Source organism: Cantharellus anzutake (assembly GCF_015039405.1).
Source record: "Cantharellus anzutake strain C23 chromosome Unknown EI90scaffold_73, whole genome shotgun sequence".
Classification (NCBI taxonomy): domain Eukaryota; kingdom Fungi; phylum Basidiomycota; class Agaricomycetes; order Cantharellales; family Hydnaceae; genus Cantharellus; species Cantharellus anzutake.
In genome coordinates, this window is record NW_024067023.1 from 143,052 (window position 1) to 162,854 (window position 19,803).

At 49.0% G+C, this 19,803-nt stretch overlaps 5 protein-coding genes across 5 annotated transcripts; 1 reads left to right on the forward strand and 4 right to left on the reverse strand.

Annotated features, from left to right (window-relative positions):
- Positions 1–1,907: 1,907 nt before the first annotated feature.
- On the reverse strand, positions 1,908–6,221 carry EI90DRAFT_3078182 (uncharacterized protein). The gene is made up of 5 exons (XM_039061762.1): positions 5,847–6,221; positions 5,647–5,792; positions 5,442–5,592; positions 3,732–5,387; positions 1,908–3,684 (listed from the first exon to the last, which is right to left on the reverse strand). Exons 1-5 carry the CDS (start codon positions 6,015–6,017, stop codon positions 2,194–2,196), a joined length of 3,615 nt encoding a protein of 1,204 aa, XP_038910819.1. The 5' UTR covers positions 6,018–6,221; the 3' UTR covers positions 1,908–2,193.
- A 2,567-nt stretch (positions 6,222–8,788) lies between these two features.
- On the reverse strand, positions 8,789–9,913 carry EI90DRAFT_3078201 (uncharacterized protein). The gene is made up of 3 exons (XM_039061763.1): positions 9,408–9,913; positions 9,024–9,238; positions 8,789–8,988 (listed from the first exon to the last, which is right to left on the reverse strand). Exons 1-3 carry the CDS (start codon positions 9,415–9,417, stop codon positions 8,839–8,841), a joined length of 375 nt encoding a protein of 124 aa, XP_038910820.1. The 5' UTR covers positions 9,418–9,913; the 3' UTR covers positions 8,789–8,838.
- A 3,218-nt stretch (positions 9,914–13,131) lies between these two features.
- On the reverse strand, positions 13,132–13,927 carry EI90DRAFT_3078220 (uncharacterized protein). The gene is made up of 5 exons (XM_039061764.1): positions 13,620–13,927; positions 13,408–13,560; positions 13,290–13,349; positions 13,228–13,243; positions 13,132–13,204 (listed from the first exon to the last, which is right to left on the reverse strand). Exons 1-5 carry the CDS (start codon positions 13,647–13,649, stop codon positions 13,179–13,181), a joined length of 285 nt encoding a protein of 94 aa, XP_038910821.1. The 5' UTR covers positions 13,650–13,927; the 3' UTR covers positions 13,132–13,178.
- Positions 13,928–13,959: 32 nt separating this feature from the next.
- Positions 13,960–14,820, reverse strand: EI90DRAFT_3078231 (uncharacterized protein). Its single transcript, XM_039061765.1, has 6 exons — positions 14,670–14,820; positions 14,575–14,613; positions 14,429–14,512; positions 14,360–14,375; positions 14,200–14,303; positions 13,960–14,149 (listed from the first exon to the last, which is right to left on the reverse strand). Exons 1-6 carry the CDS (start codon positions 14,755–14,757, stop codon positions 14,106–14,108), a joined length of 375 nt encoding a protein of 124 aa, XP_038910822.1. The 5' UTR covers positions 14,758–14,820; the 3' UTR covers positions 13,960–14,105.
- A 2,442-nt stretch (positions 14,821–17,262) lies between these two features.
- EI90DRAFT_3147039 (uncharacterized protein) lies at positions 17,263–19,197 on the forward strand (the record flags this gene model as incomplete). Its single annotated transcript, XM_039065493.1, has 11 exons — positions 17,263–17,330; positions 17,458–17,547; positions 17,578–17,685; positions 17,710–17,800; positions 17,825–17,872; positions 17,930–18,247; positions 18,301–18,421; positions 18,483–18,603; positions 18,651–18,829; positions 18,938–19,067; positions 19,122–19,197. The coding sequence occupies 11 exons, from the start codon at positions 17,263–17,265 to the stop codon at positions 19,195–19,197; spliced, it is 1,350 nt and encodes a 449-aa protein (XP_038910823.1).
- Positions 19,198–19,803: the final 606 nt, after the last annotated feature.

Consider the following 19,803-nt stretch of genomic DNA (forward strand, 5'->3'; position numbering starts at 1 on the left):
GTATCAGTTATGATGCCATGTGATCTTCTATCATCTTTGATCCACTTCTAGTTAGTTGACTAGTTATGTACCATCTCTACTATGTATATATATCCTTTGCTGGCATGGGCATGTCCCCCAGCTTTGCTATCAACTTGGTTTTGGGGGCATCCTTTAGTGCGAGCATGCATGACCCTGACACTGGTACCTTCTCCAGTACCTCTTATCCTCACCTTAAATGTTTATTAATATTTCTACCTACCCAATATTACTACAGACCTCCTAGGACCTCTGCCAACCCCACAAAGGTTTTCCCACTTTCCAATAGCCATTGCTAATTCCACCCTTCACCTACCCACTCCACAATGCTTGATAAGGCGATTCTCTCATGAGCTCACCAACCCAGCAAGTGGGTAAGTCCCTCTTGGGGTTTCCCTTTGTTCCAATTTGTCTTGTATTATGTATACAAGTCATGTACTGTAGTTGATGGCACCTCAGTGCAAAATCGACAATAATGACTATTCCCCCAGAGTTCGCACCCCCCCTCATTCTGAAGTTAAGGACCAAGACACAAAGCATTACCGAACATAGGCACAGCACTCCCCTCTGAGTCACTGAGGCCATGGTCCCTCCACCTGTCCTCTATCTCTGGCCTCCCTTCCAGGAAAGGTCCAGGCATGCTGCTCCCTCCTCTGTCACGACCCGGCATTCCCCGGGGCTAGACGACCTCCTCCCTGACCTTCTGTCAGGGCACACCCGCCTGACCCGGCCCCACCTAACCTGGTGCCCCACCATCCGCTCCTCCCGACCTCCCCCTCTTTTCCCTTCCCTTTCTTCTTCCCCTTCTTTTCTATTCTCTCTCCTCTTTATTCCTTTCTTATCACACGGATGACTTCCTTTGTATCAATGTACCATTGACCCGGCTGCAGTGTAACGCACCCGAACCCGGACACACCAGATGACCCCCTGCATACTGGATGCTCCTAGGACCTCTTACGGAGGTACCCGGATGGAGGTGGCTGTGTGCTTGGATGACATGGCGCTTCCCACGTGGCCTTCAACCACATGTATATAAACACAGCCTAAGTGGGAACTGAGAAGCAACCTTCTTCTCACATTTCCCACTTTAGGCAAGTAGCTTACACTTCCCCTGATAATAACAATAACACATTTCCCACTTTAGTCTCAGTGGCCAGGGACCCTCGTCTGCTTCGGGCCCGTTGTTACGCGTGCCCGCGTCATACCTACCGGACCCTCAGCCTCGGGCGATACACCCGGGCGCTCTCGACCCCGGGTCGGTCCCTGACACCTTCTCCCACGCCCGAACACTCCCCACACACTCCGCTCGCCGCCCATCGCCGGCTAACCACTTCCCACCACCTCTCCACAACACCTTTCCTCTTTGTCATTGAATGACCTAGCAGCGCAGAGCGCCGTGACCCGTTGTTCCATGTTTCGCCACACCTTGTTATCTTGTGGCGAAGGTCACGCTTGACCTTTGCTGTCTTGAACACGTGCTCTTTGTTTGTTTTCCTGCTTCTTTTCTCTGCCCGCAATCTCCGCGAGATCTGGTGACTTATTCCCTATTCAGTTCCCTAGCGCTTATATACGGCTTGTAACTAATGCTTGTACTGTAGTTCGAAATCAACTAGAATTACCCCCTAAAGCTTACCTCTGTCCCTGTGAGACCTCCAACCTTCTGAAGTATCGGGACCGCGTCGAGAACGAGGCGCAACGCTCCCCTAGAGTCGTTGAAGCCGAAATCCCGGCTCACTCACCTAAGTAGCCTCAGCCTCGAGATCAGTGGGGTTTATCCCTCGCTAAAGCTCGGTCGAGTGTAGGACGCCTTTACCACTAGCGGGCAACACTCGGTCGCCTACAGCTACCCTCGGCGAAGATTCGCACGGTTCTGACATCCTCACTGTGTCCTGACAGTATGGATATGACAGTGGCATGTAGAAACATGGACAAGTACATCAGCAATGAGCAATGGGAGGAAAATGTGTTAGAGGAAGAAATGAGTAGTCCTGATAGTTATCTGATCATGATGTGTCTGTGAATCATTATGTGTAGCAGTCAGTGAACTCTGTAAATATTTTATCAATAGTTTGCAATCAAAGAAATTGAGGTTGGATTTATTGGTGTTCTCCAGTCAAATATCCAATTTGAGCTTGCCCATCATGTGCTAGCAGTAATGCAATGAGGAAAACATGCTCAAATGTGGACCATTTGTGCCTTGGAATGACGTTCAAGATTGTTAAGAGTATTACATAGATCATTGAGTGACATGGCCAAATCTGGGGTGTATGATCCTGGGTTAATGGCAACTAGCTGGCAATAGAGTTTGACACATTCTTCGATGAATGGGAGCGCCTCCGAGTGTTGTCCGAGATAGGAAAGAGCATTACATAGAGTGTTGAGTGAGTTAGCCAATTTTGGGGTGTATGCTCCTGGGTTAACAGCAACTAGCTGGTGCCGGATTTTGACACATTCTTTGATGAATGGGAGCATTTCCGAGTGCTGTCCAAGATTAGAAAGAGCGGCAGATAGATTGTGGAGTGACATGGCCAAATCTGGGGTGTATGATCCTGGGTTAACATCAACTAGATGGCGATAGAGTTTGACACATTCTTCGATGAATGGGAGTGCCTCCGAGTGCTGTCCGAGTTTGGAAAGAGCATAATGTAGATTGTTGAGTGACATGGCCAAATCCAGGGTGTATGATCTTGGGTTAACAGCAACTAGCTGGCGGTAGAGTTTGACACTTTCCTCGATGAGTGGGAGTGCCTCCTTGTGCCGTCCGAGGTTGGAAAGAGCATTACATAGATTGTGGAGTGAGGTGGCCAAATCTGGGGTGTATGATCTTGGGTTAACAGCAACTAGCTGGCGCCTGAGTTTGACGCTTTCTTCAATGAATGGGAGCGCCTCCGGGTGCTGTCCGAGATCCGAAAGAGCAATATATAGATTGTTGAGTGAGCTGGCCAAATCCGGTGTGTGATATCCTGGGTTAACAACAACTAGCTGGCGGTGGAGTATGACACTTTCTTCAATGAATGGGAGTGCCTCCGAGTGCTGTCCGAGTTTGGAAAGAGCAGTACATAGATTGTTGAGTGACATGGACAAATGCGGGGTGTATGATCCTGGGTGAACAGCAACTAGCTGGCGATAGAGTTTGATGCTTTCTTCCACAAATGGGAGTGCCTCCGAGTGCTGTCCGAGATCTGAAAGAGCAATATATAGATTGTTGAGTGACATGGCCAAATCCGGGGTGTATGATCCTGGGTTAACATCAACTAGATGGCGATAGAGTTTGACACTTTCTTCGATGAATGGGAGTGCCTCCGAGTGCTGTCCGAGTTTGGAAAGAGCGGTACATCGATTGTCGAGTGACTTAGCCAAATCTGGGATGTATGATCCTGGGTTAACGGCAACTAGCTGGCGATGGAGTTTGACACTTTCTTCGATGAATGGGAGTGCCTCCGAGTGCTGTCCGAGTCTGTAAAGAGCGACATACAGACTGTTGAGTGACTTAGCCAAATGCGGGGTGTAGTATCTTGTGTCCACAGAAAAAAGGTAACGGCAAAGTACAACAGAATCATTTGCTGCCTCATATGCCTCCTGGAATCTTGAAAAAAATTTCAAATTCCATGGAAGCTTGGAAAGCACATTAGCGAGTGTGCTAACAGCCCTGTGGTCAACAGCCAACTGGAAGACCATGAGGTACTTTCTTTAACACAAATGATAACCCATACCTTAGCCCATTCAGGGAGTAATGAGATACTGACGTAGTTTTCCATTCTCACACAGACTTCCACCCACCGAGTCACCACCTCACTCAGAAACATACTAACTGGCCCAGCAAGCTCCTCAGAACGTTCCTGGACTCCACCGAGGTGGTGGATGATGTAGCGACATGCATAATGGAAGTGCTCAGATACCTCCTTTGGAGAAATGCGCGGCATTTCATCTTCTTTGGACAAGTTTTCAATCTGTCCTAGGCCCTTTACAGAGTGGAGATCCTTGTTCAAAATCTCGGTACATCGCAGGGCAACCCTGGCATTCTCCACCCCCAGAGCTACGAGAGTGCAACGAGAGCTGATTGTTTGGGGATCGATCCGATCAACAATAAAATCGCGGAAAGATTGGTGTAAGACGCGAACCGGAATGTGGGAATCCTCAACTCCTGAGAGCAGAGGAGCAAGTTCAGCCAATGCATATCGGACAGACTCGGGAGACCTGAGGAAAGGTGACAAAATTGCATCCCAGGCTGTGATGGACAGAGGCTGCTGGGCAACGAAGATTGCTCCCATCACGATTGGGTAATCGTGCGCAAAATCTTCATCCTCCCAAGCACACTTCTTCAAAATGCTGGTATACAAGTCTTCCATCATCTTCTCGGCAGGGATCTCAGGTCGTTTGGCACCAGTGTCGAGTAGACTTTCTAGTGTCTTCATAGGATCCTTGTTCGCCATCTTCATGTAGCGAAAGATGGTGCTGATCCAGATAAACAAGCCATTTGCTCGTTCCGAGATCTCCTGTACCATTTTATCCTCGTCCTGAAGATGACGCCGTAAATCCCGATGTACCTTCTTCAGTTTTTGGAGCTGGAAGCGTATGTACTTAGCACAGTCCTGCACATTTGCCTCATCCGAGAGATCAATACTAAGACGATTGAAAGGGTAATCGGGGGAGAGGTAGCGATTCACGAGATCGAATTGTCTCGATGTGATGAAGAATTTGACAGAAGACGGTAGCCTGGGCACTTCGTCCCCAAGAATTTCGGCAAGGGATTCGAACACTTCTTTGTCACATTCATCCAAAGCGTCAATGATGACCACCATAGGACGATCGGAAGGAGGAGGTTTATGAAGCAGGGGCGAAGAAACCAATTCCTTGAACTGCATCGTGAATGGAGCTGTTGAGAGGGTGGGGTCTTTTCGAAGGGCAGAGATAATGAAGGCGCGGTAATCTGCGTCACGCTTTGCTAGAGCTTGAGCAATGCCGCTAAATAAACGGTCCGGCCGTGGCTGTTCGCCAACTGTGAAGAAAAAGCACAGCAACAAGATAGCCTCCCTTTTACATTTATCTGCAACCGTGTGCACAATCGAAGTCTTGCCAGCGCCAGCGACAGAGGTCAACAGCATCAGCCGGTTCTCGTTATCCCCGGTGTTACGACACCAGTTCATAATACGCTCCGTGAGATCGACCCTGGTACCTTCTAGGCACGCCTCTGTCGAATCATGGTGGGCGATTTGAGGATATCGGAGATTATCGAGGATTGGGTCACTCTCCAGACGGTCTAAGCTGTCCTCCATGGTCGATAATTTGACGCCAATCGCACCCTCCAGACGGTCTAAGCTGTCCTCTATAGTCGATAATTTGACACCGATCGTTAAATTCGTCTTAAGCTGCACCGTCCGAAGATCAGAATGATTAGGGAACAATGCCATGAGGAGAGCTACCTGAAACAATGCCAGCGCTTTGTCAAAATCTTTCTTTAGGCCCTCGAATTTTCCAGGGTCTCGATAGTGAGACAGTGCATTTCTTGCACCTGACCGTTCCTCTAGTTCTCTGAGTCTTTGTTTGATTTTGGACTGGATGCCTTGCAGCGCGCTGGTACTGGACGTAAGTATGGTATCGGAAACTACCAAAACCAATACAACGTACCTCCCAAGCTCCGCGACACCCTCCACCCATGACCCTGCCTCCCCCGCTGACACATCATAAGACTTTATGGCTGAAACTACCTTGGCCATAGTGCTAGCTACGTATTCACCAAAATCAGCCCATTCCTTCTTGTTCTCCTTGAACTTCTACGTGGCACACTAGCGTGAGCTTTCATTCGTAATCAAGCTGGAATCACCAACTTTAACCTCGTCGAAGATGGAGAGTGCACCGCCAGTCGCCATCTTTAGAGGGGGACACCAATCAGCGGTAGCATTGACGACCCTGAGAATTGGAACCGCCATGTCAACTCCCACCACGAGGAGATTATCGATCGTTTTCCTGAGATCTTCAGCCTTTTCCTGCAGCGACATGGTTGATAGCGGACGAGTGGATGGAGGAGAGAGAGCTTGAGCGCGCAACGCACGTGCAAGCCCCTAAAGGCCCAAAAGCTAGGCGTCCGTCTGATTATGATATATGTATTGACTATTTGGTCGATCCAGTGCTATCAGTGGCGAATTCTAGCGGTGGCATGACCCGGACAAGCTAGGCAATTGGTGCGGATGATGACATTACTGTAAGTCTACTGCACGAGAGCCAGTATTATAGCGCTGACTGGAACTGGAAGCAGGATGAATGTGATTAGGAAGATAAAGGACTGTGGGGCGTCATACCGAGGCACTGGTCACGGCGGTCGCTTCGTACAGAGAGCCGGCGGTAAGCGGTGCCAGGGCACGCGTTCGCGACGTATGTGCGTCAGTGGAGCATTCCATCTGGGTCCAAGAGCGCAGCCATGAGCTTTCACATAAGCCATGTTAGTAGGATGCCAGTAAGTGGCCGGGCGCTGGCATTGTGCACGTTGATTAAAAAAACGGGCCCTGGACAAGTATACAGGCCTTTTTGTTCAAGTCCGGCTAAAATCGTTCTCCGCAACCAATTTCCTTTCCCTTTTGGTTAGGGGCCAACGTTCTAGATAGCGCCTTATAAGGTCCACAGCATCACAGCAGTAGTGACGGTTCGTACATGTCCCACGGTCACTGGTTCCAGGCTCGTGGAGCTGTAGCGTCAACTAGAACACCACCGCGGGCGCACGGCGTCCCACACCCGTGCACTAGTTAATTATAATTGGCACCTGGAAAGTAGCTCGGGACTCCGAAGCCTGATTCGCGGCGTTCCCTATCCAGCACAGTATGTGGCCGCACTGGACCTGAATTCACACTCAGCTCTCGACTTGATGCATGTAAAACCGACAAAGGACTGTTATCGATACACAATGATCGCCAAGCCAGTTGTAAAGAAAGATGGCACCCAACGGTTGGCGCCAGCACCATCATCTCCTAAACGCGGGACAGAACCAAGGAAAGATAATGAAACGTGTGAAGCTCACGACTGCAACGCTTGAAAAAATGAAAATGGAAAAATGAAGATTGTCTATTGGTGTACGACCCGGTAATGAGCAAGAGTTAATATGAGGTAGTGGTGTTGGACGACATGCATGCCACGACGCGCCGGTATATATACGCCCATTACGTTACAGTATACCATTTCTACCATGTCTTTATCTCCACGCAACGCTACAGTGTTTCACGTATAGCAGCGCGTACCATGTCTCGTTCACTATTCCCTTCTCTGGTATTTCGTTATTACCTTGGCTACTTATACTGCCGCGCGGTTACATGTTATCAATCAATCTTCCCCCTTCGTACGAGCATCATGAGTGCTACGTAACGAGAAGGTACGTAGTGCGTGAGCCCATAGTAGGAGATGAGAGTACTGAAAAGGAAGGGCCAAGAGTGGATGAAATGATGTCATAAGCACCGCTACATAACGCATATCCGAATCGAGTCGAACATCATTCAAGTGGCGGAATCCGGCTATTCGGCAAGAAAAGAGACTTTGTCAAATTTGGAGACTGGTTATTTACATAAGGGTAGACGGCAAAGTGGGGATCCATGTGAATATGGCCTGCAATGAGCAGCGCAATGCCTACTTCCAGGCACCACCCACAAGAAGACGCTCCTAACTCTCAGTAGGATTCGGACGTCGACAGCGTTAGAAGGTAATAATACAATGATGTCCGAAGGCGCGCAATGTGGCCCTGATTGATCCTACCATCAATTATGGTGAGTAGGTGATGTGGCCCAACAGTACGGTGATAGCATTGGAATCTGGACTTGATACCGACAGAGATCGGTACAGTGCTGAATAGGAACGTATCGAGAGAGGTTGTGGCTGAGAAGGACACTGAGCGCTGTTGAACAATCAGCCTAATTCGGCACATCGACTCGATGATCCCAACGTTTCAAGTTCGAGCCGGAGTAGGAAAACTCAACCTATATAGCCAGGACATCAAGGCTTCCAGAGTTCCATCGCGCATACAGTATGAGCCGCCGCGATTGGTCCGTTCGGGATGCAGTGTTGCGTTTAGTTTAGGCCTGATGGCCAGCATACCTTTAATAAGAAATTACAATTGGTTAGAGTACCACACTCGGAGAACCACGTCATCACTTTGAGCGATCTCCTCTCCGTTGTACGCAATGATATCTAATGAATGGTCCATCCATCCAACCTGGAAAACGTTCGACATCAGTCATTCTGGGGATATTGTGTGAATTAACAGTGAAGTGGGATGGATCCTGACTCCACTGAGCTTTCAGCACCGTCAACCAACGTCCAGTTTGACAGTTATGAGCTTTTTGTATTGGTCCGGGAAACTTTAATTTCTCCCCCGATGAGAGCCAAGCATCTAGATTCCAAACTTATTCCGCGCAGGTCAGTGAGAAGTGGTGGCTCCGGATATGAATGCGACTAACTTCTCAAATTATCATCATAGCACGTTGTCACTACTCGAGGGTCCCAAAAAGCTGAGCTGACACTGTATTTATGCTCAAATTGCCCGAGTACACAGCCCAGGTTTTGATGAAAGGAAATCTGTGACGGCTTCGTGATCTGCTTCCAGGACGGGAGGCGGTTTCACTTTAAGCGAGCTGGAGCCGTCATCATCACCCCCAACAAGTGCTCCAGTTTCAATTAACATAAGCTTTCAAACGTCCCATATTCTGCCGTAAGTTAAGTCCAAAGCACAGCAGCATTGCTGACGCTTACTTCAGGGAAAGATCGTTGCTCGCGGTGCACAAAGGATGACTCCTTCTCCTTCCAGCAGCAGGATTGATGCTGACACAACCAATCTTCAATTTAGCATTCACTTGTCCCCGTAATCGGCTGCCTTCCCGGAGGTCCAAACAAGCTTAGTCCACCATCACTGTCGGAGATCCATATTTCATTCCCACATGGCGCGATATCAAAGGATGTGACCAGTGTCGAAGTCGAGGCAAGAGAAAAGAGCTCAGTAGATTGCCCAGATGTAAAGGAGGTCACACGCAGCGTGGAATCATACGATGGCTAAAAACCTGTGTAACTGAATAAGCTGAGTGATTCCCATCCGCACGCGCCTTTACACCAAGAGCATCGGTCGGGCCGAATTTGATGCAAGACATTGAGATCTTTCGTTTTCTCCAGGTGGTAAGCCATGGAATAAACCCTCTCCCTCGTATCCTTGGCTCGCGATCGCACGACCATGCGAGTGAGTCTTTTCCTAAGATCATTGATATCAGGATCGCTGCCCCGTAGCTGAGAATATTTCGAGATTCTTTATTCGTGCTTCGACAGAATGTACGTCCTTGCAAGCAGCTTCGAGTGTATCCCTTAATGACGAGATTGATTCCTTTGTGTCGTCCTCGTCACTGACAAGATCGTCCAGAGACGGATTGCCATGGCGCGGATGTTTCACTACGCGGCCGAGCTCTAACACCGCAAGCCTCTCTTCCTCTTTGTTTCCAGCTTGGGCCACAACAAAGAGAGAAGCAATGGCACGCCAGATACGCGCCTGACGCGATCACTCGAGTGAGTGGCGAGCGTACGACGTATTAACCAGCCTTTGTGTGCGAGTGTCATCCGGGCTGGCGTGCGGATGGGCAAGTCTGGAGGACTGACTTCAAGGAACAGACATGTTCTCCTTTTTCGCTTTCTCCGCCTTCCGAGGCCGGACTGGACGGGCCCGTTCGGTTTTCCTTGAAGTTTTGATTTTTCAAGCTTAACGGGCAACATCCCAAAGGAATAAGAAGCATCTTTCAAGTCCAGGGACGCCAAGAGTGCTTCATTCTCTGCGATATTTCTTCGGCGGATTTCCTCGCTTTGTCGTGTCGCTCAAGCATAGATCGCTGAACAAATAAGATGTGAGCTCACTAGTCGATGTCCTCCTCCAAAATGACCCAAGGGAGCTTTGGGAGATAACAGTATCCGCCTGCTTTGTGTGTCGGACCTCAGCAGAAATATAAAAAACACGTAGGAGGTCAGGTGGTTGGCCGAGCTTGAGGCTTTTGTTTCCAGAGTTCCCTTTTGTATGCACGGTGTATAGAGTAGGGAGAGCCATCATCAATGAGGTCGCGGGATAACAAGACAGGCGGACAGGGTTCACACAAGGGGGAAAGCACCGTGGGAAAATGCATAATTCCACATCATGGATCACACTCGCGCGCTTAGCATTCTCTACCCTCACAACACTTGGACATCGTAAGGGCCTATGCTGCCTGTTCCAATTCCATTTTTTACTCCCCGCATTGCCACATGTGCTATTCGAATAAAACTCCATCAGGCTTGACCCCGGGTACGTCGACAGACGAAATCATAGAGGCTGCCTAGTCGACGGACATAAATGTGTCGCCGAGAAGGGGAACAAATACTCGTCGATCGCAGCAACTCGTCCCTTCTCCTTCTCAAGCAGACGCCTTCTGACTAAAGAGTATGTCTTTGCGTCTGCAGACAAAGGCCTCATGAAAAGAGTTGAAGACGGGGTGGAAAAGACAAATGGGAGGACCCCTGTGTTCATATTCACGACCGGACGTCGCTCTTGTTCAGTCCTGAATGTTGGCATTTGCGCGGCGGACGAAGGGGAGTCGGGTGAGCAAGTGCAATATCCCGCCCCTCGAGCGGAAAATTGAAAGATAGAGATACGAATGTATCGAATCCTCGCCATCGTCTACCGCCTGTGACAGCTTCCCAGTCCCGTAGCCTCGTGGATCACTGCTTTCTTGAGAAAAGTCACGATGCACCGGGCAAATGCACAAGCAATGCCTCTCCACCTGAAATGGTCAGACTTGCTCCTGCCTCACGCTGACGTTTTTGACCCTCGTATCGGAAATGCCATTCTGAGTCGCTCCTTGCGCTCTTCAGGACCTACATCAAGGAAATTAGTTGTCGAATCCGTGCATTTCCACACTTCGAGTTCCGCTGCAGCAATCTTGGCAAGGGTGGATGGCGCCTTATCCTTGACTGTCTTCTTCAGGCCACATAGCGATATTGGTATTGGCAGATACTCCAACTTTGAAGGGAGGCCTGTTTTCGTGATCGATGAGGAGGTACCAGACTTTCATGGCGGTGGTGGGCCACCTTGTAGCAACCTTGAATGCTTGCATGGAATATCCATCGAATCAAGCGATAACGCGGGTAGGACTGCTGATGCATCACTCTTTCACCCCCAGTGATTCTCCCGATCGCCGACTTCGTCTCTGCGTTCGTGTATCAACCATACTGGATTCTGCCCCCTGTATCTTGCGTCTCTGTGCTTGAATTATGTATGCCTTAACCCTGTATTGTGATGTCCAATGCTCTACGAGCACGATCCGCACTTCCAGTCGAATGTCAAACATCACCGTCGGGTTCATCAAACAGGTTGTAATAGTCATTGTCGGTCGCGTCCCACACTGTTTATCTAGTCGCCCATCGGGTAGAACGTTAGTGGCGTAATGCTTCAGCACTAATTAGCTCATGTATCCTCAAGTTCTATCTTTCTGCGGCTTTCGACACGTTTTGCCTAAGGTGACTATCTCCGAGTACGCTGAAGTGGAACCCGGGGCTATTTAGTCGCACTGTTGAATTGAAGAAAAGAAAATGATGGGAGTATGCTAATATCGCGATGTAACAAAACAGCCCCGAAAGTGTGAGAGCAGCGGGCGCTTGCCGCGCCAGCCGACCCCTCACTCTAGCTATTACTCATTTATAGGTCACTACTCAGGGCAATGCTTCCCAGCTAGCAGAACCTGGTGCTAGTCAAGTTGTCCTACATATGGCTGGGGCGGCACTCGGACGACGTGGTACTGCTAAGGAAGAACGCAAATGGCCTGGTATAAACGACTCTACATATGTGTTTCGAAGGTGACTTCCCAATAATTGTGTCCTATACTGCGGCTATCGAGAGGATATTCGATCGATTTGGCTCCGTGAATCAAATTACTTAAAGACTGGAGCGCTGAAGCCCAGCCCAAACAATGTAGTTAATTGTTCCTTGTGTGTGAAGGCCAGAGTGTAATTCTCCTTGATCGTCTGGGAAACGTTCATCCTGGAGTGGCTTCAGTAGTTCTGAAAGGGAGATCCTGCATTTTGCACGAAATTAGCGCTTCCATCTTATTGCCGTAAAGTCTTGAGAATATAATGCCACTCCACCCGGTACCCGGGTCAGCGTGCGCAATCTTCTGTGGAAGAGTGCACTCCTGGTCGGTTGACAATCAGTGATTTGAAGACAGACATTCAGGATGTTGTGTAACAACTATCGCCGGTTGGGGCAAGTTCGTGAGTATTCCAAGAGTATGCTGTTTCCGCGAGTGCGACGAATATAATACAGGTTGAAATGTGCTCACCATAAGGACCTTCTCATTCCCCCGAGAGGCGCTTCCCCTGAATCCGGGTTAACTCTGGCGACGTAGAGCGAGCAACAACACTAGGTGTGACCCATAGGCATGGGTGTAAGGAGGTCAGCCATCTCGGCAAAACACTCTTCTTCAGGTAAGGAAGCACTTGAAGCCGTATGGAACAATGAGGTGAGCCACGAGGCAACAAACTATTGATGACGCAAGCACATTGGGTTCAAGTCCGTATCGAGTGGCGTCACTGGCTAGTGTCTCACTAGTATTCCTGGTAGTTTCACATGCTTCTTGTGTATCCAACGATCGGACGAGACGCCGATCGCAATCAATCCACCTCGCTGGCTTGCTGATATGCTATCAATTGGCGGTCACTGATGACATTTGCGAGGCGGACTGTTGCCGAATTTCCCCCGTCGTGCCGGCCGTACTTGGAAGAACGCTAGCGACTCTTAAATGAACCAAAGGAATCCACGAGTGCGCAGTGCGTGGCAGTTCCGGGTTTCATCGTTCGGGTAAGTTCTACACCTGGATGCTTAGCGGTGAACAAGGCGTTTCGCAACAGGAATCAAACGGGTGAGAACTAAATATTGGTTTCATGCGTGAGACTACAAGAAAATGAGATTTGATAAACAAATGTATGCCGCGAAAACGGCGCAGTGGGAAGTTTATGGGGGCATATTTCATGGATAATGCCCCTTCCACGGTATAAATACAGTATGCAGGAAGAGTACAGTGCGTTATATCCCCTTGACGGAATTGAACCTGTGCTGAGTGGCTCGTTAGTCCGCTGCTCTGCTCCGTGCCGATTGGGGCTCGAGGAGCCGGTTCAAGCCATCACTGGCTGCACACGCACTGGTGTCCTTGCCTGCTATTTTCGAGTTACTCAACGGTTCGGAAGTCTAGCGGTGAGATGATGAGACCATGTGGGAGTGCGGGGTTCGTGACACAAGGCTTACCGAACCGATTCTCCATCGGTGGAAATCCAATTACGAGGATTTCGTCATCCTGAGCATCCAAGTCAGTCGTTGCCCCTCCAGTGGTAGTCATCAAGTAGAAAACGTACGTTGGACGCATCAACAGTTGCCGGAACGGGAGAATCATCATTGAGGGCAACATCCTCACTTTGTGGTAATATTGGACTGAGGGCTATGCCCTCATCAACACTTCCCCACGATGTGATCCGGAGAGCCAATATCAAAAACGATAAATAATGTGCCTTCACAGAAAACATCAGATTTCCGCGCATATTAAGATCAAACGTAAAGGAAAACTAACTGGCCCCGATAAAACCGACGTCAAATCCATGACAAGTGGATTGGGCTAGCGGCAAAGGATGAAAATAAACTGGTCCGCGAGCTCTCATCAGAGGATGTCTCTCACCCAAAAGAGGAGAAGGAATCCTCTTGGAAGTTGTACTGGGAGAACGAGGAGGAAAGCAAGAATCTTGAGAGTTGTTGTTGTTTAATACAATGTGGCGTTGGACAAGTATGAGCCTTTACATACACAACGTTTCCTCCATTTGAATGATACCTGCCTAAGCATGTCATCACAAAATGATTCTCGCAGCCCTCTGCTGAGAATTCGACGTTGTTCTACATGCCATAGGCCGATAAGACTCGTTGTGAAACCCAGGACCAAGCAGATGGTGTTTGCAAACATGGCCGTCGCCAGTATGCGATTTCGAAAGAGACCGTGTGATCTGATGGGGGGAAACGGAAACTGCAGTATAAGATTGCCACGATAAGCAAAAGCAGCAAGAACTTACGGCCCCTGCTCCACTAAAATTTCTCCGTAAATTGATAGTGCTGTTGAGGATGTTAAGCGAAGGAAACGTGTGAGACACAATAGCGCTCACCGGACTCAGCTGCACAGAGAAAAATTGTGATCACCCAACAGAACAGCAAAATTGGGCGCATTATTCGCCGGCAGCTGAAGCATTCACAGGCCAACCGTAGGGCTCTGACCATCGATGGCATTAGACTCTAGAATGGTTGATGGAATGGTGAAAACCTTGCCTGAAGCTCAGGAATACTGAAGGTAATCAGAATGGGAACACAGTCAATTGTCAGAATTGCACTACTCACAGTGAAACACGCTGATAATCGGAACAGAGACTAGATGGTGGCAACTTCGTAATATCTTTTCAGTCGCTTCATTGATCGGATTGCCTAGAACATAGGTCAAGATGGTGATTGAAAACCTCAATATTCTGGTACAACAGCATACTAACAAGAACTGATGTACTGGAACAGGAGGAGAATCCCAGTGACTATGGTGTGAGAATGAATGAATATTAACTGGCGTGATTCTGGTCTTTGCACTCACCGAGTTGCATGGAATGTAGCGGCACAAGTATAATAGATAATATAAACATGCCCCGCAGGGAGGGACGATGCTTTGAAGAGAACCACATCGCCCCCAGCAGGGCTGATGAGGCACTAAATATAGAAGTAACGAGCACAACCCCTGCGATGCAGAGTGTCATTCTAAAAACGTGCACATCAAATCAATTGATCATCGTATTTGAACGCGTATGACACACCGGAGCGCCGTAAATGTCATCAGGAAGGGTATATCTCACTCAGGAAAGTGGAGGGGGAGCAGCAAGAATGAACCGGCAGGACAAACGCGGTGAGCAGAGTGTTGAGTCCTCGGATGCAAATTCTCGTAAGTCAAGCCATCCTTCGGCGAGCTAACTACGAGTGGCTAGGTCGACATCCTTCCCAACTCATTGTACAATTTCTTCTTTTTCACCGCACTGGCACGCGGCGTGTGGCATGCTGCTCAGATGGGTTTAATTGCGCGGATCACAAACGCCAGGATGGTTATTTCTGCCACTGGATAATCCGGGAAAAATCGGGACTGGGCGTTCCAAGTCTGTGAAGTAAAGGGATTACGCGAGAACAAACGGGATTCGCTTTGCCGAAATGCCTTCGTTTGTTGAATTTCCTCCGCCGATGAAGCTGTGGTAGAGCGGGAGTTCATATCAGGCTGTCTGTAGGTCTCCCATCAACGGTCACGGAAAAGCGGTATTCATGAGCCCAAAGATGTGATGTTGAATAGGAGAATCGATGAAAACATTCACAAGGTATGTATTTCCTCCATCGTTTAGTATTTGGATTGATACCCTCAAGATTTCGTGTGCGTTTCAGCGCGTATCGTCAGGCATCGGTGTGCTCGGAGAAATCAAGGTTCGCGTTAATGTACATCTCGAACAACGTCAGCTGAAGAGGTAAGTAGACGCAATGCCGACTTCGAGGCGCCACCCACAAGAAGATGCTGCTAACTCTTAGTTTGTTGGCAAGATTCAGACATCGACAGCGTTAGAGGGCGATCCAATCCTCGGCCGAAGGCGCGCAATCTGGCTCTGATTGATCCTACCATCAATTATGGTGAGTAGGTGATGTGGCCAAACAGTACGGTGATAACATTGGAGTCTGGACTTGATACTACAATGGGCGACAGAGATCGGTACAGACGTCTAATATGCGGGATGGAAACAGTATACGGGAATGACTCGAGAGAGGTTGTGGCTAAGAAGGACACTGAGCGCTGTTGAACAATCAGGCTAAGTAATTCGACACATCGGCTCGATGATCCCAACGTTTCAAGCCGGAGTAGGGAAAACTCAGCCTACATAGCCAGGACATCGAGGTTTCTGGAGTTCCATGGTGCATACAGTATGAGCTGCTGCAATTGGTCCGTTCGGGATGCGCGTAGTTTAGGCCGGATTGCCAGCGGATGTTTAGTCTAGGGGAGGGCCACCACTTCAAAACAAACAGATAAGTCATTGGCAATATTTTGAATGTGAAGCGAGCTTTCTCTCATCATTCTAACTGACAGGACCTTTAAAATCCGCAGAGCTAATCAGGCATGACAGAACAGTTACTACCCGTCGCACGGCATTCGGCGAATGCCGTCTTTCAGATTTTGTTCCTAATCCATCAGCGTGCGGCCACCCCTTGTGCCTTGCTGGCACGCATCCTTGCAGTCGTTTCGCTGGGCTGCTCATGGCTCTTGCTGTCGAATCTTCGTTGTTGTTGCACAACACTGTGTCCTCTTGCCTAACAGATCAACATCCTCTAAACTTGCGTCGGCATTTTAATTTTTATCACATGAACGCTTGTCAGAAGGTCTTCGGTGCAGTTCCACACTGATGCATGCCGCATGCTTGTATGAAAAATTTCGTTGGATCGAACGATGCATGTGCAGCACTACTGATGCACCACTTAAACTTGCTCACCTTGGTGATTCTCCCAGTCCGAGACTTCGATTTTGAGCTCATACGTTAACCACACTGGATTCTGCCTTCTGCGTCTTGCGGCTTGGTGCTCTAATTATGTGTCCTTTTCCCCGTCTAGTTGGATGTGATTGGATGTCGCCATTCAGTTTACCATGGTCGTTCCTCCACTGGTTAGTCGCTCATTCAGCGTAACGATATACACTGTTTGGTAATGCTTTTCGCTAGCTTATACATACACCCGCGGGATCTATCTTTCTTCGGCCGAGTATGTTTTCTTTAAGTGATGTCACTTCCCCCAAGTGAAACCCAAAGCCGTTCCGGTGTACTATTGAAGCTAGTCCAGAAACGAATGCAAGAATACAATGATACTGTGAGTCATGCCAAAAGCGTGAGAGCATGGGCGCTTGCAGGCACCATGCGTTACTAATGCAAGGCTGTATGAAGCTGCTGTCAACGAGGTGCTAATGCCTTTCAAGCAGCCTATCTAACCCCCAGATCGTCCTGGGAACACGATACTCCCATTACTCACCACGCTTGTGACACTCCTCTTCGGTTTGAATGAATTTCGCTGGACGGCACGGATCCATGCATGTGTGGCAGCAATGTGGATGCAGTCCAACTGCCAGCCTTCACGTCCGAATTTAACAGTCTTGCCACGGCTAAAGAACATGAAGAATGAAGAGCACTAGAGAAGACAGCTGGAAGGAGCGGGCACTTGAAGCTGTCTATGTCCACTTGCGCATGTACGTGAAGTTTGGTCGGATACTAAGCTCTCATTATGGAGGACATTGACTAGTGAGTTCGCGTCTTACGCGTTTAGCGATCTGTGCTTGAGTGACACGTGTTGCCCGTTAAGTCTGCAAAGAGCAGGACTTCAGAGAAGATCGATCGGGCTCGTCCAGTCCGGCCTCGGAAGGTGGAGAAAGCGAGAAAGGAGAACACATCTGTTCCCCGAAGGCAGTCCTCCAGACTTGCCCATCTGCACGCAAGCCCGGATGATATTCCCATACAAAGGCTGGTCAGTGTCGTCGCACGCTCGCGACTTACTGGAATGACCGCGTCAAGCGCGTGTATTTCTCAACGTCGCTTATCTTTCTTGTAGGAAAAGCTGGAAACAAAGAGGAAACGCGACGAAGAGGAGAGACTTGCCGTGCTAGAGCTCGAACGCGTAGCGAGGCGTCCGCGCCATGGAAATCTGTCTCTGGATGATCTTGTCGGCGACGAGGACGATACAAAGGAATCAATCTCATCATTAAGGGATACTCTCGAAACTCCCTGCAATGACGTGCATTCTGTCGAAACACGACTACGGAACTCCCGCAATATTGCGGAGAGGTCTCAGCTACGGGGCAGCGATCCTGATATCAATGATCTTAGGAAAAGACTTGGAGGCATGGTCGTGCGATCGCGAGCCAAGGTTTCGAGGGAGAGAATTTATTCCATGGCTTACCACCCAGAGAAAACAAAAGATCTCATTTTTGTTGGGGATAAGCATGGCCGGCTTGGTATTTGGGATGCGCTGGCGCCATCCGAAGAGAACGAAGAGGATAAATATGATGATACCCGAGGAGGAAGATATTGGCGTTTACAGCCTCATTGGCCAAGATCTCCAAAGACCTCGATATCTTGCATCAAATTCAGCCCGACCGATGCACATAGTGTGAGTTAAAAGCGCATGTGGATGGGAATCGCTCGGCTTATTCAGTTACATAGGTTTTGACGACATCCTATGATTCCACGCTGCGTGTGACCTCCTTTACATCTGGGCAATCTACTGAGCTTTTTTCTCTTGCCTCAACTTCGACACTTTTCACATCCTTTGATATCGCGCCACGTGGGAATGAAATATGGATTTCCGACGCTGATGGCGGACTAAGCTTTTGGACCTCGGGAAGGCAGCCGATTGCGGAGACAAGTGAACGCTAAATTGAAGATTGATTGTGTCAGCATCAGTCCTGCTGCTGGAAGGAGAAGGAGTCATCTTTTGTGCACCGCGAGCAACGATCTTTCCCTGAAGTAAGCGTCAGCAATGCTGCTAGTGCTTTGGACTTAACTTACGGTAGAATATGGGACGTTCGAAAGCTTATGTTAATTGAAACTGGTGCACTTGTTGAGGGTGATGATGACGGCTCCAGCTCGCTTAAAGTGAAACCGCCTCCCCTAGAAGCAGATCACGAGGCTGTCGCAGATTTCCTTTCATCAAAATCTGGTCGGGGCTGCATCCTCGGGCAGTTTGAGCAGTGTCAGCTCAGCTTTTTGGAGGGAGGAAAATAGTGACAACGTGCTATGATGATAATTTGATTTATTCATATCCGGAGCCACCATTTCTCACTAACCTGCGCGGAATAAGTTTGGAATCTAAATGCTTGGCTCTCAGCCGGGGAGAAATTAAAGTTTCCCCAACCAATACAAAAAGCTCATAACTGTCAAACTGAACGTTGGTTGACGGTGCTGAAAGCTCAGTGGAGTCAGAATCCACTGTTAATTCATACAATATCCCCAGAATGACTGATGTGGAATGTTTTCTAGGTCAGATCGATGGACCATTCATTAGATATCATTGCCTTCAACGGAGAGGAGATCGGGAAGCTCGCCGATCGCTCAAAGTGATGACGTGGTTCTCCGAGTGTGGTTACTCTAACCCATTGTAATTTCTTATTAAACGTGCGCTGGCCATCCGGCCTAAACTAAACGCGACACTGCATCCCGAACGGACCAATCGCAACGGCTCATACTGTATGGGCGATGGAACTCTGGAAGCCTTGATGTCCTGGCTATATAGGTTGAGTTTTCCTACTCCGGCTCGAAACGTTGGGATCATCGAGTCGATGTGCCGAATTAGCCTGATTGTTCAACAGCGCTCAGTGTCCTTCTCAGCCACAACCTCTCTCGATACGTTCCTATTCAGCACTGTACCGATCTCTGTCGCCCCTTGTGGTATCAAGTCCAGATTCCAATGCTATCACCGTACTGTCGGGCCACATCACCTACTCACCATAATTGATGGTAGGATCAATCAGTGCTACATTGCGGGCCTTCGGACATCATTGTATTATTACTTTCTAATGATGGCGACGTCCGAACCCTAGTACCGAGAGTTAGGAGCGACTTCTTGTGGGTGGTGCCTGGAAGTAGGCATTGCGCTGCTCATTGCAGGCCATATTCACGTGGAACCCCACTTTGCCGTCTACTCTTATGTAAATAACCAGTCTCCAA